This window comes from Corticium candelabrum, chromosome 6 (genome assembly GCF_963422355.1).
Source record: "Corticium candelabrum chromosome 6, ooCorCand1.1, whole genome shotgun sequence".
Lineage (NCBI taxonomy): Eukaryota > Metazoa > Porifera > Homoscleromorpha > Homosclerophorida > Plakinidae > Corticium > Corticium candelabrum.
Window position 1 is genome coordinate 7,042,618 of NC_085090.1, and position 26,345 is coordinate 7,068,962.

At 41.5% G+C, this 26,345-nt stretch overlaps 2 protein-coding genes across 2 annotated transcripts in view; one reads left to right on the forward strand and one right to left on the reverse strand.

The window, feature by feature from the left end:
• LOC134180892 (nuclear pore membrane glycoprotein 210-like) overlaps positions 1-19,171 on the forward strand; it is a 23,227-nt gene extending 4,056 nt beyond the window's left edge. The window contains exons 10-33 of the mRNA XM_062648077.1: positions 13-162; positions 1,547-1,699; positions 1,763-1,871; positions 4,604-4,708; positions 6,156-6,301; positions 6,515-6,727; positions 7,876-7,949; positions 8,686-8,951; positions 9,085-9,191; positions 9,258-9,362; positions 9,426-9,536; positions 9,828-9,959; positions 10,019-10,146; positions 10,337-10,559; positions 11,597-11,767; positions 12,923-13,003; positions 13,069-13,197; positions 13,268-13,417; positions 15,257-15,711; positions 15,931-16,015; positions 16,236-16,368; positions 16,432-17,120; positions 17,423-17,528; positions 18,444-19,171. Of these exons, the coding sequence (XP_062504061.1) occupies positions 13-162; positions 1,547-1,699; positions 1,763-1,871; positions 4,604-4,708; positions 6,156-6,301; positions 6,515-6,727; positions 7,876-7,949; positions 8,686-8,951; positions 9,085-9,191; positions 9,258-9,362; positions 9,426-9,536; positions 9,828-9,959; positions 10,019-10,146; positions 10,337-10,559; positions 11,597-11,767; positions 12,923-13,003; positions 13,069-13,197; positions 13,268-13,417; positions 15,257-15,711; positions 15,931-16,015; positions 16,236-16,368; positions 16,432-17,120; positions 17,423-17,528; positions 18,444-18,910 (4,488 nt within the window). The 3' untranslated portion in view covers positions 18,911-19,171. The remainder of the gene's footprint in view (positions 1-12; positions 163-1,546; positions 1,700-1,762; positions 1,872-4,603; positions 4,709-6,155; positions 6,302-6,514; positions 6,728-7,875; positions 7,950-8,685; positions 8,952-9,084; positions 9,192-9,257; positions 9,363-9,425; positions 9,537-9,827; positions 9,960-10,018; positions 10,147-10,336; positions 10,560-11,596; positions 11,768-12,922; positions 13,004-13,068; positions 13,198-13,267; positions 13,418-15,256; positions 15,712-15,930; positions 16,016-16,235; positions 16,369-16,431; positions 17,121-17,422; positions 17,529-18,443) is intronic.
• Positions 19,172-20,352: 1,181 nt separating this feature from the next.
• Positions 20,353-26,345, reverse strand: part of LOC134180893 (MAM and LDL-receptor class A domain-containing protein 2-like) — a 28,340-nt gene continuing 22,347 nt past the window's right edge. Inside the window, exons 51-67 of the mRNA XM_062648078.1 lie at positions 25,935-26,318; positions 25,815-25,871; positions 25,580-25,750; positions 24,963-25,349; positions 24,186-24,463; positions 23,842-24,121; positions 23,377-23,412; positions 23,164-23,310; positions 22,950-23,104; positions 22,668-22,878; positions 21,765-21,920; positions 21,635-21,707; positions 21,228-21,580; positions 21,081-21,171; positions 20,734-20,863; positions 20,636-20,677; positions 20,353-20,576 (exon numbers count right to left, since the gene is read on the reverse strand). Coding sequence (XP_062504062.1) covers positions 20,529-20,576; positions 20,636-20,677; positions 20,734-20,863; positions 21,081-21,171; positions 21,228-21,580; positions 21,635-21,707; positions 21,765-21,920; positions 22,668-22,878; positions 22,950-23,104; positions 23,164-23,310; positions 23,377-23,412; positions 23,842-24,121; positions 24,186-24,463; positions 24,963-25,349; positions 25,580-25,750; positions 25,815-25,871; positions 25,935-26,318 — 2,999 coding nt within the window. The 3' untranslated portion in view covers positions 20,353-20,528. The remainder of the gene's footprint in view (positions 20,577-20,635; positions 20,678-20,733; positions 20,864-21,080; positions 21,172-21,227; positions 21,581-21,634; positions 21,708-21,764; positions 21,921-22,667; positions 22,879-22,949; positions 23,105-23,163; positions 23,311-23,376; positions 23,413-23,841; positions 24,122-24,185; positions 24,464-24,962; positions 25,350-25,579; positions 25,751-25,814; positions 25,872-25,934; positions 26,319-26,345) is intronic.

Here is a 26,345-nt window from a genome sequence, read left to right on the forward strand (position 1 = left end):
GTATGTTTTCAGATCGAAGAATCTGGTGAATCACATCAATTCAAACCTTCGATAACTGGTGATCAACCGGCTGAAATCTACAGCTCCATAACGATTGTGCCTCAGCTGGTCGTGTTGCCGTGGGATCCTCAACTTGTCGGCCATTATGACTACCAACTCGAGGTGCAGAATCTATTGATTTGTTTTAAGCATCCTTTTTGTTGGAATGTCAGGCCAGTTTGCTTTAGTCAGTTTTGTTTTAATTTTTTTTTACTTTCTAACACAGTGTTCTGCCCCAGGTTTTTCAGAGTGGTGGTTGGGTATCCACTGCGTTAAGGGGCATGGTTATTCCTATTTCAGATATCCGGGGAAAGAAGTAGAGGAAACTCCCGGATAATAATCAAGCATCGTTGCCAAACAGCCAAGAAAGTGGCAAATAGAACATATTGCACTGTTGATGGTCCATGATCTGAAAGAGTAAACTAAGAAAGCTGCAATTTCAGTCAACAGCCGGAGAGCTATGTTGTCCAGTCTGTTGTTTAGACTATGGCAAGGCTAGACGTTTGCCATCCATTGGAGCAAGTAAAACACAAGCTCAGTTAAGAAGCATTACGGTGCAAACCCTCCACGTGCCATACCTTTGTCGCTTGAATGCTATTAGACAGAGCAAGTTAGAAGAGTGTGAAAAAGAGACCGTTGATTTCCGGTCATGTATTTGCCAAATTAGCGATCACATATTTGCCCCAATCAGCGATCACGTGTTACACCGTGGCCTAGCAAGTCGTTTGGTCATATGTACATGCTAAACGGTGTTACTATACCTAGCCTTTCACACGTCGGTAAATATATGGTGGTGGTCGGGAACATGTAGAGTGATGGTTGGTGTTTGTTGAGTGCTGGTCGGGCCCAACCACCTGCAACCACCGTGGGCAGAACGCTGTAGTAGTAACAAGCCATTTGAGCCAAGTTGTGTCAACTTGCGTGAGCCTAAAGCCCGGTTTGCAGTATTGACGCTGACGCTCAGCTGAGCTTCAACATCAAAGACACCACTTGACGCAGGTGGCATCCTTTGATGTTGACCCTGACGCTGGAATAGGATTCATTTCTATTCCAGCATCAGCGTCAACATTGGCGTCAGTGTCGTACTGTGAGCCAGGCTTAACTTGAGCATAGCTGTGACATCTTTGTATACAGACTGGTTGAGCAATACGTCATCCCTACATCACACCATTTTCTAACTAGAGACACTATAATGTGTTTATACCTTACTAATTAGAAAATGGTGCAATGTAGGAATGATGTATTGCTCAGTCAGTTGGTATACGAAAGATGTCACAGCGCACCCTTACATGATCTTGTTTGTATTCTTTTTCATATGGCAACCCTACATCTTTCTCATTTTGTCAAAAATGTTTTTTTCATACTTTTTGTACTGTACACAATTGGGTCAATAGTGTGGCATAGCATAACGGGAGTTGAAATGAGCATAGCTTGTGCAGGTCTACACGCAGGCTCACAGAGTTGACTCAATCTTGTCTAGCTACACTAGATACTATGATATTTGTAGGCTGTGGGTGGCAGTGGAGAATACGATTGGTCGATCGATAAACGGTCTGTCGGACGGATGGCTGATCAAGGTCTTGTTACAGTAGTCGGTCAAGGAGCTGCAAAGCCAAAGGCAGCTGATAATAAAAACAGTGCCATTTTCAATACGTCTCAGGTGAGATTAATTGTTGAGAAATGTTAGACGTGTTGTGTGATTTGGTCCGATTGGGGATTTTAGCTATTTGTGGTGCCACCTGCTGAGATAAAGTTTCTACTTGCGGAAGTCGAAGCTTTAATCGGAAAACGGATTGATCTACCGTTGTCTGTCAAGGGTTTAATACAAGAAGGTATGATAAAGGGTTTTGGTTATTGTATTTACCATATTTTCATGAGTAGTGCCCCATGCTCAAATTGTGCTCCATGGTGGGCCTATACAACATAATGATGTCCCATGCTTAATTAGTGCCCCACTGGGGTAGTATTCAAACACGTTGTATGCATGCGTGTCTATCAATGTGTACGGTTGAGAGGAAATGAACACCTAGATAGAATCACTGAGTGACGATGAAGATTCAACGCATGCGACAGACCGAGAATATGACTCAAGTGATAGCAAAAGTAGCCAGGTAGTGTAACTGTGAGATAGATTAGGTAGTTTGTTTGGTGTATTGTGATGGTATGCAAATGAACAATGCAACAGTTTCTATGCTTGTGAAATAATAATGCCCCATGCTCAAATAAATGGCTTAGTGGTTAGCAACAATGGCTACCACTCTATGGTGTGGGGGTTCAAACCCCAGTGAGGACAGTAAATTATGAAACTTGTCTGTCTTTCTTTCTCATGTTTCTCTAGCTTTATCCATGAGACTATGACTCATTTCAGTCATTGGGGAGTTACTGTGGTCAGGCGAATGGTCCGTTGACGATGACGTTCAGTGCTTTCCTGGTGGTCATTGATATTCACTAGGTGTGCTGTTTACAAGTTGTGGTCGCCGCAATGCTTGCAATCTATTTCGAATTGGCTAGTCAGTGATCGCTGTGTGGACTACACAGAAACATTTACCCTGCTGGGCTCACCTGCCGGGTTGGTGGGCACCCAGATGGGAGTAAAAGACCCCACTTGCCCTAGGCTCGAGAGTCCAGCCTGTCATCTCCCCCCTCCCGCCGTGGCGGAGAAAAACCGGCTGGAGATATTCGCCACTCAAACAAACCACCGACTGTGTATCCTCCAATTAGAGTGCTGTTCAATATTTGTGCATCCTCGATAGGAATGCACGTCTCTATTGGCTCTTTTTGCTAATGTAATTTCGCTCTGACGCAAGTACGTGTAGTCTCAACATGTGCCATCCAAGTCTACAAACAACAGGTCGACTCTTTCCAGCTCTTCTCGTTGTCTGTCTCTCGTTCTAAGAGTGCTAGACTCAAAGTTTACCACAGAGGCCAGCCAAAGGTCGACCGCAATGTACGCAAATCATAGCTTGGCACGTCGCCTTGCGTTGAGTGCAAACACCATGCTTTGTAGATCGTCTACTCGTTCAATTTTTGCAACGTACGACTACCACGCTTTGTAGATCGTCTACTCGTTCAATGCACGCAACGTACGACGACTAGAGTTGTTTTGCATGCGCTGGCCAGTCCTCCAAGTACGAAAAGGAAGACAAAAGAGAAGACGACATGCAGATGTAGCTCACACGCTAATGAAATGTGATATCAGACGGCAAAAGCAATTGACTACTCAGTTACAAAGCCATTAGTAGAGAGACAATAGCAACGGGCATTGCTATCAGCAGTTATTGTAAATACACGTGCATGCACAAACACTAACCAAACATGTAAAATCCTGATTGGAGGATAGAGAGGCAGCGGTTTTCTTTGAGTGGCGAATGTCTCCAGCCGGTCTTTCTCTGCCGCGGGGAAGATGACCGGCTGGACACTCGAGCCTACACTTGCCCATCATGGAGGGGCATAGTGACTCAACAATCTCATTTCTCTCACATCATTTACATAACATAGTTTCCACAATAGGGGCCACACACACACACACACACACACACACACACACACACACACACACACACACACACACATGCACGCACGCACACACACACGCACACACACACACACACACACACACACACACACACACACACACACACACCACACACACACACACCACACACACACACATAATTCCCCATGTTTTAGAACTATGAAAAAATGGTACCCCTTGGAGCACTATTCGCAGAAATACGGTATATACAGTATATATATATATATATATATATATATATATATATATATATATATATATATATATATATATATAAGAAAGTGGTGCATGGGCGAACCCATTTTAAATGTTTGTTTCCTGTATACTCGCATACCACCACTCTTTATTTAGCACGTGACCTTGGCTACTTTTGAAAAGCAACTGTCCTTTCTGGTGGCCAGTGCCTTGTACTTTGCTTTATGCTTGCATTCGTCTATAGATCGTGACATCACCAAAGAGTTTGTTCGCTATTTAAACGCAAACCATTGCACTTTGCACTTCTCTACATTTATGAGCATGCAGTCTTTACTCATCTCTTCAAGTTTGGAATAGCCACTGCTGCCATTTGAAGTGGTCTGTGCCCTGTACCTACATGTATGTGTACCACTCATTCCTCTGTAGTTCTTGATGTCATCGTTAGACATAATTTGGTCACACCTAAGACTAACAGGTTATCCAGGATTTTGTGTTTTCTCCACCCAATAACTTGAGTGTATACGTGGGGATGTGTTAATAACTTAATTAATTTCCCTGGGCAGAGAACGGGATACTCAGCTGTTTGTAGATAATTGGTATTGAATATGTATTAAGTATATCTCTCTATCCATTAGGACATTTATCTGTACTGCTATCAGAGCATTTACTTGCTGTACATGTTTTTAAAGTAGCGCCACATGATTGGTAGTCTGTGTTGGCTACGTGCAGTTGGTAGCTCCTCATTTATTGCAATAAAAATGAGTACAACCAGCACAAAACTAATCAAAGTATATGTACAGAGCAACATTAAGTGATCTTTTTGATTCTTTACAGATGGCAAGGAACATATGGTCTTATTCAACGATTGTCGAAAACTTCAGTTTAAATGGGAATTCAGTGACTCGGGAATTTTCAAGATAATTAACTACACAGACTACAGTAAGTCACAGAAAACAATGAAACCCTTATTTAAGCAACATGCAAGCATAGACTGTACCAATTTGTGAGGATAGAAACTGAGTGATACTTTGTGTTCACATATACATGTGATGTACAGTGAGTGGTACATGATCCAGGTCAATTTGTTTTGTTTATAATTTTTAATCTTTGTTTATGTTTTATAATTTTTTAATTTTTAATTTTTTATAATTTTTTATATTTATATTTATATACATATAGACTCAACCAATTTGTGAGCATAGAAACTGAGTAATTATTATTTTTTATTTTTTTTATTTTTTTTATTTTTTATTTTTTATTTTTTCTATTTTATATATGTCAATTTGTTGATACTGCATGCGTGTCACAGTGTGGAGTGTCTGTCACTACTCACTCTTAACTACAGTACCGGCAATAAGTAAGCTGACAGCGATACGATACGATACGATACGATACGATAGGATACGATAGGATACGATAGGATACTATAGGATACGATAGGATACGATACGATACGATAGGATACGATAGGATACGATACGATACGATACGATACGATACGATACGATACGATACGATACGATACCATACGATAGGATATCATACGATACCATAAAAGATACCATGTAGGATAGGATAAGATAAAAGATGATACCATACAATTAAGATAAGATACCATCCATAGGATATACGATACGCAATATGATATATGATACAATTAAGATAAGATACCAGATGGTACGATATATGATACGCAATACGCAATACGATATACGATACGCTATGATACGCAATACGATAGATACGCAATACGATACAATACGATACGATACGCATACGATAAAAATGTTAGGTTACTTATTGCCGGTACTGTATTAAGAGCGATTGTTAAAATTGATTGATTGGACGTCAGTGTACATTAGTTGCCTGCACATATGAGGAGTTTGTTCATGTGCTTGTATGTGGTTTTACATGTCTGTTGTAAATGTCTGTCTATCTGTTTGTGTTGTCTGTTTGTTTGCTTGTTGTATGTCGGTGTTTCTGTCTTTTGTTTCTGCTGTTGTCTGTTTGTTTGTATGTTGTATATTTGTTTGTCTGTTCTTCTGTTTCTTTGTGTTGTCTGTAGTTTGCTTGTTGTATGTCTTTGTGTCTGTCCTTCAGTCTCTGTGTGTTCTCTGTTTGTTTGTCTGTCTGTTTATATTCATCTGTCTGTTCTTTGGTCTCTGCGTGTTGTCTGATTGTTTGTCTGTTGTATGTCTATTTGTCTGTCCTTCTGTAATTGCCTGTGTGTCTTTCTGTGTCTGCCTGTTTATACCATAACGCTAAACTATTAACTAACGTGTGCTAGAGATGTAAGTATGGGAGCGTTTAGCTTTATATTAGCAGTTGTGGCATAGAATCACCTTTTAAAATGCCTGATTTGTGTTTATTTTTGATCTTGTGTCAGATTTGTCTGATCTTTGGAATGGTAGCTGTGGTTTTGTTCGTGTGGAGGCTTTGAAGCAAGGCCACACAACGTTGACGGCAACTTACAAACGTTCTGGTGTTGCCCTGACGGCTTCGATACTGCTAGGAGGATACCCACCACTCAAAGTAAACACACACGCGCACACACACACACACACACACACACACACACACACACACAATCACACATGCCACACGCGGGCACACACATGCACGCGCGCGCACACACACACACACACACACATACACACACACACACACATGCACACACACACACAGACACACACACGCACACACACACACACACTTGATGTTTAATCAACTTGAATTTCTATTTAGTTGATATTGCCTAGTCAACCAGCTTTGGTAACGCTGGCATCTTCATATCTATATCAGTTCGAGGGAGGCCCACTACCTTGGCCTTTAGACCATTTGGGATTTACACGAAACTTGAAGTCAGGCGATGAAAACGCGGTAAAGAACGAAGGGATTGGAGAACGAAGAGTAGCATCACATGCATACAGAGTGCATTGCAGGCAACTTGGAGATCAGGTCAGTAATGCACTTTGATGTGTGGAATACAGTGTTTATCAAGTAGTAACTTTGAGCTGTTGATTGAACTAATCAGACGTATGGATAGTAATTGAGTTAATTAATTAAGTTGCTAATTGAGCATACATCATTTCAGTGTTTGCTCTCATGCTTTTGTTGATGCACTGCTATTCAAGTATTGGAGATACACACATGATGCATGCATACTGGTTAAGTGTTTTTATTGCGTTCGAGTTTGTTCTTGTCTACACATTTTTAATTATTTTTTTGCCTCATGCTTAGTAGACTCATACAGGATTGTACTCATATGACAGTCTGTCTGTCTGTCTATCTGTCCATCTGTCTGTCTGTCTGTCTGTTTGTCTGTCTGTCTGTCTGTCAATACATATATTTCTTATACAAGACATAATTACAGTCTACGCTAAAAATCAGCAAATTCTAAGACAACTAGGATCCAAGAGGTCCCTAACTACGGCTAAGAGTCAAACAGTTGACCATAAGCTGACAGTGCTACTGTCTGTCTGTCTGTCTGCGTGCCTGCCTGTCTGTCTGTCTGTCTGTTAGTCTGTCTGTTAGTCTGTGTTTTGTATCGTATACTTTGGAACGAAGTTAGTTACAATAGCATGCAAAGGCGAAACACAATTGTATCATGCCACATGGTTTGTAGCAACCCTGATTGGTAGATACAGCATGTGCAATTGTTTGTACTGATACCCTATCGCTGTCAAGCGAACGTGTCTACTCTACCGTTACTGTATGATCAACAACACACCACATCTGGTAGCAATAACGCATGGATGATTAGAGACAACCTTAAAACTCTACGTAGTGTTGCTATGATCAACAATACAACACATCTGGTAGCATTACTTGCAGATGATTTGATATGCTCTTTAATCGCCTTGCGTGATGCGAATCACTTATCCTATGGTCTAGTTTCAGATATCATTGTATTTCACTTCAGACGAGTGGCAGGTAATTGTTCAATAATTACCTCGGCTTCACATCGGTAATTGTTTCGGAATTAGCTGCCAGTTTCCTCAGGCATACGATAACTAACTACAGTTCACTACTGAACATAAAATACAGATTAAGTTAATGGAATGTGTGGAGGTTATGTGATGTGTTGCAATGTGATTGTATTATAGAATCTGACTCTTACGGTACGAAATCGACCTTCTGCTAGGAACCCATTTCCGGCTTCAGCGTCTATTCACACAAGGTAGTCTCTCGGTTTGTTTTTCAAAGATTGTTTTTTTTAATATCAACACTGAGATACACTGGACAATGGGTAGTAGTAAACTACTTGTAATAAGTTTGTCTGTTTGGTGGTTTGTGTGTATGCTGGGTGTGTATGTCTGTACTTGTATTCATGTGGTTTATTTGTTTGTCTGTTTGTTTGTCTGGCTGTCTGTCTATTGGTCTGTCTGTCTGTCTGTCAATACATATATTTGCATATTGTAACTGGTTGTACGGGCTAAATATTGTCCAGCGACCTAAGGTTGCAAAGCAATTGATGAACTACCAATCTGATTGTCCGCCTGTCTGTCAAAGAAATATATTTTCATGAATTAGAACTATTACAAGCTAAATCAAGCTAAGCAACTCTTAACTAAAAGTCTAATACACGATACACTACTGTCTGTCTGTCTGTCAGTCAGTATCTAGTGGTTCATTGTTAGTTTCTGCACTACATCTGTATGTGATGGCAGGGGCGACAGGTACGCCCAAGCGTTTCTGGAAGAAAGAACACTGTCTGTCTGTCCAGCTGTCTGCTTTCTGTTGTCTGCTGGTTTGGTTTGTTTTCTGTCTGTTTATTTGGCTGCCTGTCCTTTTACCAAGATGCTATTTTTTATGCTTGACACTCTGTACTTGTTGCCCACAAGTTTTATAATGATTGAAGGCTAGACAGTTGTTGCATTTTATAGTAGCTCACTTTGTTGTATATCTGTTGACAGCATTTTATGTCGCCTTCCAATTTCTGCTCAACTGCAGCCTCACCTCCTTCCTGATGTGGTGAGATCTTGTCCATCAATCACAGATGAGAAGCAAGTGGTTCATGTTGCATCAGATCAACAAATTTCTCTTGTTCTGACGGTACAAGACAATGACGGTCAAGACTTTGATAATTTTACGTCACTGGATTGGCACTGGGAAAAGACAGTTGATGATATAGTCGAATTCTTGGAAGGAAATTCACCTCCAAATCAGGATGGGAACAAAGGTTGTGTGTGTGTGTGTGTGTGTGTGTGTGTGTGTGTGTGTGTGTGTGTGTGTGTTTGTGCATGCGTGCAAATGTTACTAGTACTTTCCCCATTTAGTATGTAAATCATAAGTTGCATGTTGGTCTCCTGTAGCTGTCCAACGTGTCCAAGTGTCTGGACGTCAATCTTCAGTGGAACTATCTGCGACATCAAACAACTACCTTTCCGACTACTTGACAAACATTAATCTCAATTCAAAGGTCTCGGACTTAGTTTTATATCTACCTTTATACTTGTGTCTTATCATGTGTGTCTTTCTGCTCTAGGAAGCGTTAGGATCATCTGTTCGAGACACATTAATGTTTCGCATAGAATCAGCTCCAAGTATTATCCCAGCATCTCTCATTTTATACAATCATTATGACAATTCTGTATGTGTAATTGGCTGTAAATTGCATTGGAGAGTAATCGGTAAATGTTTGTGGTTGTCATAGGAGGCTTTGTCTATTCAGAATGGCTCTGGATTTTATCACGTTGAATTAAGGCAAAGTACTGCAGACGATGTGATTGAGTATGACCACGATGCGAGATCGAACCAAGTAAAGGTGGGTGTGCAATAGAAGAGGATATTGTCTCTGAAACTGTGATACAACGATACGTTAGACTACTATATTGGAGGGATTCATCTCACAATACACTAGACTATTGTATTGGAAGGATGCATCTCTCAATACATTAGACTACTGTATTAGAGGGATGCATCTCTCAATACACTCTATAGACTATTGTACTGGAGGGATGCATCTCACAATACACTAGACTATTGTATTGGAGGGATTCATCTCTCAATACATCACATTATCCAGTTTGTTTGATTAAGCTTCTACTGCTTTTAGGTGATTCCTCTTCATGATGGTCGTGTCAATGTAGTTGCTCGTGATTTGTGTTTGATATCAACCGAGACAAGCACATCAGCTATAGTCTATGTATCAGGCATCTATAGGTTCAACGTCCAGGTTGTAGACAAGGTATTGCCACTGCACAATTACAGACTTTTGTTGCCATGGTCATGGTGTACTATTTCTAGGTGCAAGTTGGAGGATCTATTGTGGCAGTTGTGAGAGTTATTGACCGATGGGGAAACAGTTTTCCATCGTCTCAGTATCGCTACATGAATCTGAGAGCACACGCACTACAACCGATATTGGATTTTAGGTTGTGTGTGTGTGTGTGTGTGTGTGTGTGTGTGTGTGTGTGTGTGTGTGTGTGTGTGTGTGTGTGTGTGTGTGTGTGCATGCATGCATGTCTGTTCAACTGCTAATAGTTTTCCAACAGAACTATAACCAGTTACTGCTTGTAGTATTGCCTTTAATCTTTATCATCAATTACCTTACTTATTCTTTAGCAATGTCACTCAAAAGCAATACAACTTGGTCTCTGATGAGAATCGAAAAGACAGCGTTCTATTTTCCCTGAACGGTCTGATTGAAGGGATGACTCAGATCGTCTTCAATGCGACAGCTCCTGGAAATCAACTCATTACCAGTGATCCTTCTACTATTCACGTGTTCTCAGAACTCAAAGTCGATCCTGCAGAGGTCGTCCTTATTCCAACGGCGACTTTTCAGGTAACAGTTTATGTAGGAGAGTGTGCAGTTGTGTGAGGCAGGTGGATACCCACTCAGAATCTGTGATGACAGCATGGCTTGATGGACACATGCAGTCAGACAGTCTGCCAGATGAAAGAATAAGTTGAGGTCATTGTATCACTGTGGGCAGATGGATGGGTACAGATGCAAGACAGTAGGTTGTTTTCTTATCAGCCGTTGAATGCAGTGGTCAAATGGTACACCTACTTGTTATGTTCAAGCTGGCAGACAGACAGACAGACATGCAGACAGGCAGATGGATTTGCATATCATCAAATTTGTTAGTGAAATGTTTAAAACATATGTATTGGACAGGTAGACAGACAGACAGACAGTCAGGAAAGGCTAGCCAAGAAGTTACCCTGATGAACTTGGTCGACCTAACGCTGCTGAGTTTCTAGACATCTGGAGAAAGAGATTTTCAACTCCACTTCAAAAGTGCAATGCTAAGGTCACAATGAGAAAAATCTCAGCTCTCACTAATAAGATTGACTGCACCGTAGATTGCTCTACCCAGTTTTCAGCCACTATGGCTCCGGGTAGTTTGCATTGTTCTCTTTAAGTTTTAGGTGTTTGTTTTTAAAATGTAGTTCCAGTTGCTGACATTTACATAGTTACCTTGCTCGCATTTTATTTTAGATGTATGTTTGAAATAAATGTTATTTGACATATAGACAGACAGACAGACAGAGACATGTTTACTTAACATCAAACTTATTATAGTGAAGAAACATATGTATTTGACAGATAGACAGGCAGGCAGACAGACAGACAGACAGACAAACAGACAGACAAACGGATAGACAGACAGCCAGACAGACAGACAAGTAGACAGAGAGATGAACAGATGAGCAGGTGAGCAGGCAGACAACTGGACAAACGGATGGTTAGATGGATAAACAGACAAAAAAGACAGAAGTACGAGCAAGATAGACTGATGGCAAACAAGCAGATAATGAGTGCAAGCGAAATCCATAAAAGCAATCATCTTTATTCATATTTTTACTCTGTTGTAGATCCTAGTGACTGGTGGTCCAAGACATGATGCCAGACTGGTGTTCACGTCTCTAAACATGACGGTGTGTTCTGTTGATTCAGCTGGTCTCATTACAGCCGTCATGCCGGGTCACACAACAGTCACAGTTGTGAGCCAGTCGGGAGAGACGGAGAGAATTGTGTACAGTGAGGTGAGAATCAGATCATACGAGTCATAGAGTCAAGTTAGCATTTTGTTAGATGTCATGTGATTTTTGAGTTCAGCGTTTCTTGTATTTATTATTGTCATACAAGTAACAATAATTATTGTGTTTGTTATTGTCTTATGTGCCACAATGGTGACAATATTGTCTGTTTGTCTGTCTGTCTGTCTGTTGGTTTGTTGCCGTCTCTGTGTGTCTGTCTGTCTGTTTGTCTGTCCGTTTGTCGTTGTCTCTGTCTGTCTGTATGTATGTGTGTGTCTGTCTGTCTGTTTGTCTGTCAGTTTGTTTGTTGGTCTGTCTCTGTCTGTCTGTCTGTCTCTCTGTCTGTCTGTTTGTTGGCATCTCTGTCTGTCTGTCAGTTTGTTTGTTGGTGTCTCTGTCTGTCTTCTGTTTGTTTGTCAGTTTGTTTGTTGTCATCTCTGTCTGTCTGTCTGTCTATCTGTTCGTTTGTCTGTCTGTCTGTCAGTTTGTTTTTGTTGACGTCTTTGTCTGTCTCTTTGTCTGTCAGTTTGTTTGTTGGTGTCTCTGTCTGTCTTCTTGTCTGTCAGTTTGTTTGTTGGCCTCTCTCTCTGTCTCCTTGCCTGTCAGTTTGTTTTTGACATCTCTGTCTGTCTGCTTGTCTGTCAGTTTTTTGATGGCGTCTCTGTCTGTCTGTTTGTTTGTGTGTGTGCTGGTTGGCATCTCTGTCTGTCTGTCAGTTTGTTTGTTGGCATCTCTGTCTGTCTCAGTTTGTTTGTTTGTCTGTCTGTTCATCTTTCAAATTGTAAGCAAACTCTACCCTGGTGTGTTTTCTGGAGAATGAGTTGGTAGTCATAGAATGTTGACAGACAAACCAGTTGACAGACAAACCAGTTGACAGACCAACAATTGAAATCTAGTTCAAGTCGTGCATCATAAGATTCTTTTATTGTTATGTAATTTTCATCTCTTGGTGTTTTGTGTGTGTGTGTGTGTGTGTGTGTGTGTGTGTGTGTGTGTGTGTGTGCGTGCGTGCGTGTGTGCTTGTTGCTGTGCATGTGGGTGTGTGCACATGTGTGTGTGTGCTCACGCACGCGTATTGCATGTTGCATGTTGTAACCATCCTGTTTAGCTGACAGTTTGACTGTAGAAAACTTACGAACTCTGCACTAATTTGCATTTTAGGCCACCGTCTTAGTGACAGTCTTGAAACTAACCGGAATTAAGATAGCAGCACCAACAAATCAGCTGCTCATTGGAACAGAGGTCGAACATCTTCCATGCGATTCTAATCTCAGCATCTTATCTTTCTCACTTTCAATGATTTTCAGATTGCTGTCTACGCAACTGACAGGAACACTGAGACTCCGTTTTCGTTTGTGTCTGCTGTTCATGGATTGACATTCCATTGGTCTTCCAGCAATGTTGATTTAGTGTCACTTCATTCGGTGTATGACAAGGTCGTGTTATCAATAATCCAGTAATACTCAATAGTTTGCTGTAGAATAATCCGAGTGTCATACTATTTAGGCAGGTTATACGTTGCAAACGGATCCGGATTTTGCCGTTCGTTTGAGGACAAACAAAGTGGGTCGTTCTCGAGTCTCACTTCAAGCACGTTGTCCACCGAATGCATGTGAACCGGATGAAGCGACATTTAGTGACACACTGGATGTTCAGGTAAGTGTATGGAAATGTATGTAGTAAGTAAACGAAGAAATGAGTACGTGAGGTGCCTGCTTTGCTTGGTCTTGTGGTTTTGCAAAAGAGCAGGCAAACTAATGGGCAGACAAACAGGGAGATGAATTGTGTGTGTGTGTGTGTGTGTGTGTGTGTGTGTGTGTGTGTGTGTGTGTGTTTGTGTGTGTGTGTCACTGTGTGTGTGTGTGTCAGTGCCTGAAAATAGGTCGTCAAGTTGTCATTTGACTAGTTAAATTTTACAACTGAGGACTAGTGTTGTAGTCTAGGTCGTCAAATGACGACTAGAGCAGACCAAGGCTAGTTTATAATGGCTTTCTTGGTATGCACGCAGATAAATGTACTGTACTGAAACATGCATTGCTTTGACGCTCGCTTTGCGCCTTTCGTTGTACAATGACATGTACATATACGCGTAGTAATACCAGCGGCATACGTTGACAAACTACTCATATCTCGGATAATGAAATTGGGAGTGCAAGAGCCATCTCAGGATGCCGACAGAGTAAAGGCATGAAGTTTTGTGACCAGGGAGCACATGGGAAAGTGGAGACAATGGTAAATTCTGTGATTTGAAATAGGGTAGATATGATTTTAGTAGCAAGAAACGAACAACTTTCGCAATGTGATATGTCTAAGTATTGTTGAAACCTCACCTTGTTTTGACAAAGAAAGGTGGTATGCATTTAGTCACTAATTCAATTAGCTATTGCCTTCCTTGCCTCCACAAAGATGTCTAGCTCTGTCTAGTGTAACACGTCCTATCTATCGGCGCGCAGGTGTAATGTGTTGGATCCTTTGGGTTCATGCCATTGTGGGAATATTGTGCTGTATGCTTGCACTGCACTGAATCTTAGACGGCAGTACAAAAATGGTGGCATACTGTACCATTCTAAACACCATGACTGATATCAACATGACCTCCTACTAAAAATTTTGACGTTCTAAAATTTTTGAAAACTTGTTGGATGACGACGACTAGTTGGACCAATTTTTCGAGCTCTGGTGTGTGTGTGTGTGTGTGTGTGTGTGTGTGTGTGTGTGTGTGTGTCACTGTGTGTGTGTGTGTGTGTGTGTGTGTGTGTCACTGTGTGTGTGTGTGTGTGCATGCGCGCGCGTGTGTGTGTGTGTGTGTGTGTGTGTGTGTGTGTGTGTGTATGATGCATACATGGATATGGATTGATGGACTGATTGTAGGTTGACAGGCACAAGTATGGACAAGCAGACACACTGGCATGCAAACGACAACGAAAATAGTATGATGATGATAACAGGGATGAGGCAGGTAGCTAAGCATACAAGCTATGTGGGACGTGTAGAAATATGTAAAACACAGTTAACTGTGTCAGTCTCTAGCATTCTCTAAGTCATTCAACATTCCAAGCATGCTCGTCTACGTCACCATACTCCAGTCATGTTGGAGTTTACTCGGGCAGGGTAGGCCTGGTCAGTTGGTTGGTCAACGGCCATTAACTCTGGCAGCACTGCCCTGCTTGGCACCACAGCTTGTTGTCTGGCACAGCGACATTTCCAGTGGGTGGGAGGGTGACAATAGGTACGGTACTTGAGAGTAGTGGAACAGCTGAGAGCAGCAATAAGCAGCAGAATGTGCACATTTGTATTGCAGACAGGCGTCACCCCTAATGTACCACCACAGCTGCCCGGCTTACATCTTACACACATGATTAACTGAGACATACCTGCCCACTAAGTGTATCGCTAATTAGTAGTGATTCTTCCATCACTAACCTGTATTATCAGTGTTAGTAGTGTGTATCTGTACTGAACAATCATTGCTTTTTGTTTGTCTGCTCTGCACAGGTGCTAGAATATCTTCAACTGATTTACCCGAAAGACGGCCGTCTTCTTCTTCCTCACAATGCTCACAGTCTCATCCGAACAAACCGCGATGGCAACAGTCAGATTCTATATTCAATCTTCTCTCCTCAGAATAATCATTACGGCCAAGCCAGTGACACTTCAGTCATTCGTGTTTCTGCGAATGGGCAGATAACGACAGGAAGTCTTGACGGGGAGTTTGTGGTTGTGGTGACGTCGGTTGAATCATACGGATTCAATCAGACCGTCCTTGTTTATGTGGAAGTAAAGCCAATACGATCATTGACAATCGTTTCGTTGTCAGATGTGAGAGCCAACGAGAATCACATTCATGCGTTTCCGATTGGTTATAGTGCTCCGTACTCGGTGTCATTGCACGATGCAGTGGGTCGTTCGTTTGATGTTGCTGACGTTCCAATTCGGTACAGAATGAACAGGTTGGTAAAGCTTAGTTATTTGAATGTAATTTAAAAAACTATTAAAATTGTTTTGTGTTGGAGGGATGCATCTTTCAAGATGTGTGTGAACGTGCGTGCACACACACACACTCACACACACACACACACACACACACACACACACACACACACACACACACACACACACACACTGCAAACATTTGCATGCTTATCTACATTATGTCTTTTGTGTTGTAGATTTGATGTTATGAGGATTGAAATGAGTGCCGGGAATGGCACTTTCATTGTCAAAGGCGTCAAGATCGGGCAAGTAATACTGAAGGTAAAGTTTGCATTACACACACCAAACAAATGCAACATAGTTGTAACTTCTTGTAAAAAGAAAAAGTCAACAGACTGTCGTTTGTTTGTGTGTGTGTGTGTGTGTGTGTGTGTGTGTGTGTGTGTGTGTGTGTGTGTGTGTGTGTAAGTTATACTTAGTTTTAATTCAACTCGTTTGCAACACTAGCTTGACTTCCATCACATTACTGTCCTCTCTTTAGATGTGGATTCCTAGTTTGCCTCAAGTTACTGACTACATCCGAGTACGAGTTGGCTACGCACTGAGACCAATGCCTGCCATCATCCATCTGGGCAGTACGGTCTGCTTTGCCACACATTTACACTTTGAGCATGGTATTCTATTAGTGAGAAAATGTATGACACTTTAGTACAATCTCCCTTTCTCCGAATGTGTAGGAATTTGGTCATCGTCGAATGTAAACGTCATACAGATTAACAACTACACGGGTGCTGCAACGGCTTTGTCTACAGGCCCGACTCTGATTTCGTATGCCGCTGAAGAAATCGTTAATACACACATTGAGGTCACCGTTACCGCAGTACAACGAGTGAATCTTGATCCTCCTACTCAATTGTTGATATCAAACTGGTTTCCACGGAGACAGAATATGTTAAGGATTCCGGTGACGTTTGTGACCGACGTTGAGGGAAAGGAATTCTCGCCTGTTGTTGATCGGGGATTGGATTGCGATCAGGCTGATGCGAAGAATTACAAGCAGCAGGTGCAATTTGAATGTCGTTTATCTTTTGAGCTTCTTGAGACGAACAGGCATGCGATATCAGCGTCGGATGTCTTTGAATGCAGTGCTGTGTTTGATTCAGTGACTGGGTTAAGTTATTGTCAGCTTGTTCCAGTTGTTGTTAACTCAGTTGCGGTTTTGGGTATCAGTCAACTTGAGGGAACTCTTGGTGTACAAGTGAATGCATTTGACTCTCGTAAGACTTATGTGGTTGTGTCTGATGCTTTGGAGATTTCATTTATTGGAGCATTTGGTCTTCTGCAACATCGTATTGAATTGAGCAGTGAGAGAATGAGTGGAGAGGTTTTGGTGTCAGGCACTGAAAAGATGCTATCATCGTTAGAGGTTGGTTGCCACACACATGCACACACAGACACTTGCGCATGCACACACACACACACACACACACACACACACACACACACACACACACACACACACACACCGCACGCGTGCGTGCACACACACACACACACACAAACACACACGCACACCACACACACACACACACACACACACACACACACACACACACACACACACATTCTGTTGTTCATCGTGGAATTTTCAATGTTGCATCATTGATTTACCATCATCAGTTACTCTCATCTTTTGTTATTATCCCTAATGTGAGTGACTGTTTTTAGGTAAATTGTCAGCATTCTTCACTGTCTGCTCACTTGGTTCGTGAAGATCCGACTTCAATCCATGCCGTTGTACAATTAAAGCTCAAGTCAGTGAGAGACATCGCAGGTGAGTCAAGAGGTAGGAAAATGCATGCAAATACTGTAAGTAGAAATAGGAGGTGCCGTTTGTGTCAAACTAACCTAAAAGTGTAATAACTTAAACAGTATTTCTTTTGCGTTTAATTGTGTGTTTTATTGTTGTATTTACGTTTACCCAACATGTTGGCGACTCGATTGAGATAGACAGTGCTGTCATGTGGCCGTCTCATGCACTGGCCAATACTTTATTTTGCATGTGCCTTATCGATCAATTGAAATGCAGTCATTTTGCCTGGATTGTGCTTTGCGTTTCATTTCTAATTTTTCATGATTTTGGTTATAGTATAATTATCTTTTGTGGACTACCGTAGACCGGGAAATTTGGCACCATTAGTATTTGGCGAAATGGTCCAAAATGTCTTTTTTAATTTTGGCAAATATTGATTTGTTGATATGCAGCTCTAGTAGGCTTGTTTTATGGAGCGTACCTCCCAATTCTGGCTCCTACCTCTGGTGTGTACTGGTAGTTCACACGTGCACATGGCTTGTCAGAGGATTCAGAGCTCTGACCGAACACAACTTATGCCATTGTTGGCTTGTTTTACTTTCTGGTTCGGACAAGATGGTCCACACATTGAGAGCGTCGGAAGCAAAGGACGTTCTATTGTTTGAAAGTACCTGTGCAGTGCCATTTTTGTAACAATGAATGTGTGCATGCACAACGAGACGTTTGACAAATTTGACGAATTCTGAGTTTGGCTATTCATTCGCCAATCGCCAAATTGCCAATTTAAAACTGTCACCAAAATTGTCCGGTCTACGGTATAAACGTACATTGATGGAGATGGTTTTACTGATGTGGAGATGGGGCCTTATGAGACTATACCTAAACACATAAAGCAAATTGATTTGAAGGTTATAAGAAGTGGTTGTTTTTCTCAAGCATATGAAGTCTTCGTGGTCAGTAGACTTACTGGTCAGTCGGAAACTATAACGGTAGCCATGGCGGAGTCCCATAGTTTGTTGACGAATCAACCTCTGGAACAGCAACCCGCAGAAACGGACTATACAGCAGTCATTCCTCACGTTAACTGGACTGAAATCGCCACCATTATTGAGCCATATTTCACATGGAAGACGTTGCTTGCAGTCATTATATTGTTGATTATTCTTGTGCTCAGTTGCTATATTTTGTATGCTCGTTCCGGTCCAGCCACGTCTGCTCAACATCCTGTGTTTCAACCATCTAGTCCTGTATCGAGTCCAGCTTTTCCATCTGGAACTCCTAATACTCCACAGACGACGTTCAGTCATTCAGGCAGTATATCACCGTTTCATCCTGTCGGACAGATTGGGCAGAGTTATGACGTACGATCACCTCTGCCGCCTAAACTATTCTCCGAGTCATAGGCTTACATAGTTTACTTGTAGTACTTTAGTAGCAATTGATTGACTATAGGAATCTTTACCTGAAAGCTACACAAAAACTGCTTGTGTACTTTGTTATCTGAAATTTGCAATTGCGTTAATAATGTCAGTTTCTAGAGAAGAAAACGACTATAGAAAGTTGTGATTTTGTGAATATGCATGTGCTGGCAGTCGTTGTGTGACTGACTAATACACGCAATCGTTTATGTGAGTTACACAACACTACAAATACAAAACTGTTGACAAAGGTATTTGCATCCTTACACATACTGCAAACAGTTCTGGTGTGCATGTTGGATAACGCACATTTTTCTAGCCTTCTTGTACTTAACCAAGAGCTGTGAAATACTCTAAATTAAGTGAAGTTTCGAAGTCACTTTAATTAATTTTTTTAATTTTGTAAGGACCAACCAGTTTCTTAAATTTAATTGCTTTCTAATTTTTTGGAAATCATTTGATTAATTAGATAAAAATACCTTACATGCCTTGTCCCAATAGAGTACATCAATTATGCCTCGATCTCTTTTTTGCTTTCTCATATATTACAGCAGGCTCATTCGTGATTAGTCTCCTCATTGGAGTCTAACAGAAAATGGCTTTGTAGGAGCCTTGAGCTGTGGATTTCTGCTGTCTTCATTCAGAATATGTACGAGGGATGCATGTGTAGGTGTTGTGCCTCACATTTCAGTCATTCTTGCTGTGGCTACACATACACAATACTGCCTTCTGGCATATTTAGAAATTAAATCATTTATGGATGATAATTTTTCAATTTGAAATTTCATGATTTAAAGTATTGTCAGAATGTAAGGTTGATTGAGATTTACTTGAGCCTGTGGCTAAGACTGTTGCAACAAACTTTTACAGCAAAAATTAAGTGTTAGAGCGTGCTTGTTGGGAGTGATGTTTGGCTAGACGGAACACCTGGACATACGAATAGGGGACAAACTTGGTACAAAAAATGAGGAGTCTTGGTTTCAAGGGTGTAGCGTGACCTCTAGAAATGGAGGCTCAACTTTTATGGGCATGCCTACTTGTGTTGGCTTCTAATTGGCTGATATTGTAGAATCAGTGGCAGATCGAGACTGCAAAATAGATGGTGTGCATACTTTATACAGCTTTGGTCCTCACGTATTTACAGTCCACAATTTTTATGTCTATGCCTACAAATGATGCGGGCTATAGCCCGGTCTAGCCCATGCCACACTATGCCCCTGCAATGGTTTAGTTGACAGGTATCATTATTGGCATTCTGAAATAAGGAATTAGCGGTGTATAGTGAGTGCTCTTTGTTCAGCACTTGAAAAGTGCGATGTGATGTCCTGCATGTGGACAGTGATTAGCTGTATTGTTACGGCTACAGGCTAGCACACAAATGTTTGCATTCACTACTTGACAAATACTAGCATATTAAGCAACAGATAAAGAGAAATATACTATGCATTTATTAGTTGATGTGAACGTGTCGTGCCGCTCACAGGAAACGTTGCAACAGCTTACATATCACAAACAGCAAAACAATCTTCGTACGCAGCAGTGCCTAAATACTTAGTCAGCTAAACTACTTGCATCCAGACATATGATCATGTTGTCATTGATATCAATTGAAGGTTGCATAAACAGCATTGGTGTTCGAATCATTTGCAGCCTGCAGGGAAATGAATTGATTAGATTATGGTTGATTATCTTACTGACTGTATCGTGTACTTTATCTGTGCCTTTGGCTGGTGCAAACATGTCATCGTCAATCTAGGAAGGCAAAATGTTTGTATTAGGGCACAATGGTTTTAAACCATGTTGCTTACATTGTCAGCTGGATTTTGAGGCATGGTGTTAAACATACTGTAGACGGGATTTCCCACTCCTGAAGCCGCATCGTCTGTCATTCTACCGTTATAGCCGCTTCCACCTACCACAGCTTTTTTTGTTGCATATCTAGGTTGATAACATGTGATAGAATGAAAATGTACGTTACAGTAACCAATCAGAATGATACAGTAAGTAGGTATTAGTTATCAGGAGTATACAAACGATTCAATGTACACATAAACAAAGAAATAGACAGGCAGGCAGGCAGTCAGACAGACAAACAGACAGGTGAGCAGACAGACAGACAGACAGGCAGAAGGGCAGGCAGGCAGGCCTAACTTACTTTTGTTTCATTATGAAGAAAGCCATGACAGCAATAAACACCAGCCCTACTACGGCAATGGCAGCTCCAATTGCCGCATACTTTCCCGTGTCTACAACAACCACATCTGTAAAGATAGTCACCAAGAAAATTGTATGCTCTGTTTACCGCTGCCAGAATCTCCACTGTTTGCTGCCTCTTTCTGTTGTTCGTCTCTAATTTCAACCTCTGGTGGATATGTACCTTCTTCTTGCACCAACTGTTTCACAAATTCGACAGTTGGGAAGCATTGTTCTAGTCGGTTGCACACGCATGTGCCTAAGTTTTGTTGCGTCTGAATACAGCTCTTGCAGTGGTGATAACGACTGTAATCTCGACTGTCGAGGCACCAACATTCTTCATCAACGTCTGGATTGCATTTCTGAATGGGTTTGGTTGTTGTAGGGGCCTCGGTGACTGTTGGTGGTACTGGCGTTCTGTATGTTTTCTCACATCGTGTACCGTAGTGATTTCGGGTGCAGCTAGAATGTAACCATAGAAACAATGATATCTAAACCTCGTGGTTACTTAGTTACCGGCATTTTTGACGTCCTTGCTCTACATAGCATGTTCCTTGGTTGACGCAGAAATTATTTGTACATTTAGTCTCTAAAGCAGAAGGCACCAATGACAACAGAAATGAGATGATTTAGTAGCTGTGCTGACTGCAGGGTTCTTCGTTGGCTTCGTCTTCTCCTGCTGGGCAGTCATTTACTCCATTGCATAATTTGTTATTTTGAACACAGGATAGATCACTTGCACATTGAAATTCCCAAGTGTCACAAACTGGGACTTCAGTAGTAGGAGCTGTTGTTGTAGGGACTACACAAAACACAAAGTACAATTTATTTGTGAGTACAAAATACATCATTTGCATTGAGTTTAGCAGAGGTATACAATGGAGCTTTAATCTGATGGGGAAATGGTCTAGGGATTGTATTAATTTTTAATTGATATGTAGAATTGGTGTTTGTACTAGAAAGTGTGGTAGCATGCAAAGTGTGGCAGCACCCACAGTGTGCATTTCTATGTCTGAGTTTTTATCTGAAAGCATGTTTAAGTGTGGCAACTCTCTAACGTAAATTTATTATGATTATGAGAATCAGAAAAAACAAGAGTACGGAGAGCAGGTTTCAGAAAATTGAAGCTTTATTACATTGGGGGTTTTCTTCAACTGTAGGTATGGGAGAAGAAACCTAAATTATTAGAACAGTGCATATTATTAGTTGTTAATTAAAGTGCTCAACCAGATTTTGGTTCGTAAGTTCTCTTGTAAGCACCGGAAGCAGACTCTGCCTCAGAGGTGCTTAGACCATCATGGCTGTCTAGACACAAGACACGACATTTATGTAAGATCCGACTGGATCGTAGAAGCATTATTTTACGTGCTGCAGGTTGTGATGACCTGGAATGATATCCAGCCACATGATCATTATTAGTTTGTGGCCATATAGTAAATGCTAGTGCTTGTGACGTCATGCATTGATAGAAGCGCTACAGCCTCGGTCTACAGAGATCTACACCACTATCTCTATTGCACAATAGTAGATGTGCTGATATCTCTCTTACCTTCACAGTCTTTCAGTTGGACGTCGTCGATGGCGGTGTCTCCATTCCACTGACCCTTATATGTAGCCAAAAATATTATGTGGAATGTCGGTGAATTAATGTTGAGTGGTGAGATGGATGCTTTATGCCACATGTTGCCCTGGTCACCCTGCTTGTGAAATATGGGATGCCTTGATTGTGGATCACTGTCAAGCGTTTGCTCAATATACACCTGAACAGACAAGCAAGATCGAAGCCAAAGATTTAGTGTATACACTTTGAAGGTTCTTGCAATGATAAGACCTCGAGAGTTCCAACAGATGAACCCCACATGTGATACCAAAACTCTAGCAGACAGGCCGTGCATGACAAGTCTGTGACATTATATTCTGGGCTTCTCAAGATGGCAACATCTCCTTCTTTTTGGTTATTGTTGCTGTTAATGTAGTAATAATGACCTGCAATTTTTAGTCATTGTAGGAAACAGCATTGAAAGTTATGGTTGGGATGTGTTTACCGTTTGGAGTTCCAGTTGTGTGGTCATTTGCTGGGCCAGTATTCCAACCTGGTGTACCACCACTGTGACGGTCCCAGTTGAAATCGTCGTTGTCTTCATCGAAGAATCCGCATGAGTTTTTATCAAAGTCACATGTTGCACAGAGTTCTGAAAATGGGAGTTTAGAAAATGAGTTACATTTCATGGTACATGTTCAAACAGCTCAATACTAACCAGGAGCAAGGGTAGGAGGAACGAAGTTAGGATCATCTGTAACACACAAACACAGGGATGAGAGAGTTGTCTAGTGCTAGGTGGGTAATTTCTGATGTAATCTAGGGTGCATCTGCATTGGTTGGTGATATGAGTTGGGAGAGGCAGAGGACCTGCTCTTCAAATGACTAGGACATTTGAAGTGCTGTAGTGGTGTTTTGTGGTTTGCAGCAGAGTCTTGAATAAAGGCTGCACATTTGTACGCGAATTTGATGTTTATTACTTGCGTGTATGCCATGAGTGTGCTTGTGTGTGTGTGTGTGTGTGTGTGTGTGTGTGTGTGTGTGTGTGTGTGTCTGTGTGTGTGTGTGTGTGTGTGTGTGTGTGTGTGGTGCGGTGTGGTGTGTATCTGTGTGTGTGTGTGTGTGTGTGTGTGTGTGTGTGTGTGTGTGTGCTCTTGGGCATGTGCATCAATAGAAACTTTACAGCAACAGAGGACACCACCCGCGTCTTCTGAAGTGAGCCTTGAACATCCCCTGTGTTCAGCCAATTTAGTATGTGCCGTTTCTTTAGGGAAAAATCCTGAAGTACATCCCTTCTTTTCACAGCCTAAGCCGCAACACAGTGGCTCTGAGCAATTCACATTAAAATGTGTGCAACCGTAGTCTTTCCCAGTTGGCACCGAACAACCGTCTGGACGTTGGCAGTGATTAATTCCAGCGCTGAAATGCCCATAGCTGGCAGTGACACAGGTATCAGCATTGACCTTTACATAGAATAAGTCACACATTATTAAATGTAATGGAAAATTTGTTGGCTGAAAAACTTACGAAGAAAGTGATATCAGCTGGGTTTCGCGAGCCACAAACATACCAGCCATTGCATGTGTCACATGCGTCAGCTGGAGAGTTACAGGTGGCCGATTTTCCGTCCTTGAATTTGTTCCCGCACGCTTTGTTGATGCATTGTTTGTTGAGGTAGTGGTGTGTAGGAGGGCTAGGAGGATCACGCAAACTCCTTTCTCCAGTCCAATGGGCCCTGCAACCAGCCACTCTTTGCTCGTTGAAAAAGCCTTCACGACTGCCATCAGCACAACCACTCGAGAGACCTGAAGGAACGAGTCGATGCATTTATCATTACCGCTATTAGAAAGCAAGTTATGAATAGTTGTATCCTTAAACTAGTTTAGTCATTTGATATGCGCTGTACGTGTCTGTTGCTGATGAGGCAAATCTCATAGTGTCAAGTCAACAGAGATTGAGGAAGACAGCTCTTAAATAAACGTGCTTAGAGTTCAAACACAAGTGTCTCTTGAAACAAATCATTATTGCTTTTATCTTGATACCCCTACTTGTCACATGCTTTTACCATTTTGTATTTCATTTTGAAACCTTTTTTCATGGTTATGGGATACACTGCTTTCTGACGATTATGTGACTGTTATTGTTGTCTATGATGGTTTGGCTGTGTGTCAATTAGCAGTTTTGCTATGATTTTAAGCACTACATAGTCAGAATACACTAACAATTATTTTTTAAGTTGGTTGCCACTTTTTCTGTAATTAAAGGGTTGTAATTAGTTTTAAGGTTATTGTGTCATTTCCTTACTTTTCCCACAGTAGGTGTTATCTTTTCTGTTGCTAAAAACACAGCCACCCCCTGTGAATAGGATGTCATCAATAGCAATGTCTCCTTGGTAGCCACCTTCGGTAACAGCAATAATGTGTATGCGGTAGTCTGTGCTGCTGACTGCTGTGACATTAGTTTTACGCCACTGATCACCCTTGCTTCCTTTAATCGTTTTCAATAATACAAATCTTGTGTCGGTGCGCATGTAGAAGAGCAATGATCCGATATCATTTCCATTCATGTGATAGTAGAGACTCATTGTGCAGGCTTTTGTGGATCCCCTGATACTGGGACTTTCCAAGATTGCACGATCGCCCTTTGGCTTTGATTTCCAATATTCTCCTGCCTCGATATACAAGTAATGTCCTAGAGAAGGTTCTCGTAAATTATGTTCTTAGTTTCACACCAGAAACACACACACACACACACACACACACACACACACACACACACACACACACACACACACACACACACACACACACACACACACACACACACACACACACACACACAGACACACACCACACACACACACACACCCCACACAGACACACACAATATATATATATATATAACAAGGAATGAGATTGGACCTTCTTTGTTTCCAATTGTGTGATCAGCGCTTGGTCCGGTTCCCCAGCTTTCTGTCCCTCCTTCTTGGACAAACCAATCAAAGTTGTCGCAGACTGTATTGTTCCAAAAGCAAGGACCGCACTCAAAATCACAGTTACCCGTTACAGGTCCTTTAGGATCAATTGTACCACCTACCACAGACAACAAATGCTGCAATTTTTGCTATTTCTAATATGCCAAATTAAAACAACGTACATTTTGATGTAACATTGATAGGTGTACAGACTGCTGAGTTGTCACACACTTTGTTGTCTACGCCAGATCCAAACGATTAAATCACTTTAGGTTTGTTTCACTCTATTTGACTTAACTTACCTGCAAACATACATCCTAAGGAAAACTGAAGGTCATCAACTGCAATGTCGCTGGAGGTTTTTCCAGGATCGAAGTTGCTAGCTTCAATGGATATTTCAAAGTCGTTGCTGCTGTAGGCTACGGAGTACAAATCCATAGTGACATTATGCCAGTCTTTTCCCTTGTGGCCGTGATGGGAGAATAGATGAATTTGCTGCCAGATCCACGTGTTGTCCGGTCTCTTGTAGATATCTAAATTTCCAACATTGGTACCAGCCATGTGGTACCAAATCGTGAGCAAGCATTGTTTGGCCTTTGAGACTCCCTTTAGCTTTCGACTAATTAGTTTGCCATGATCGCTCCAGCCAGTATTGGCTGTACTTGCCTCGACGTACATGTAATGACCTGCAATAAATGTTGCATTATGTCATC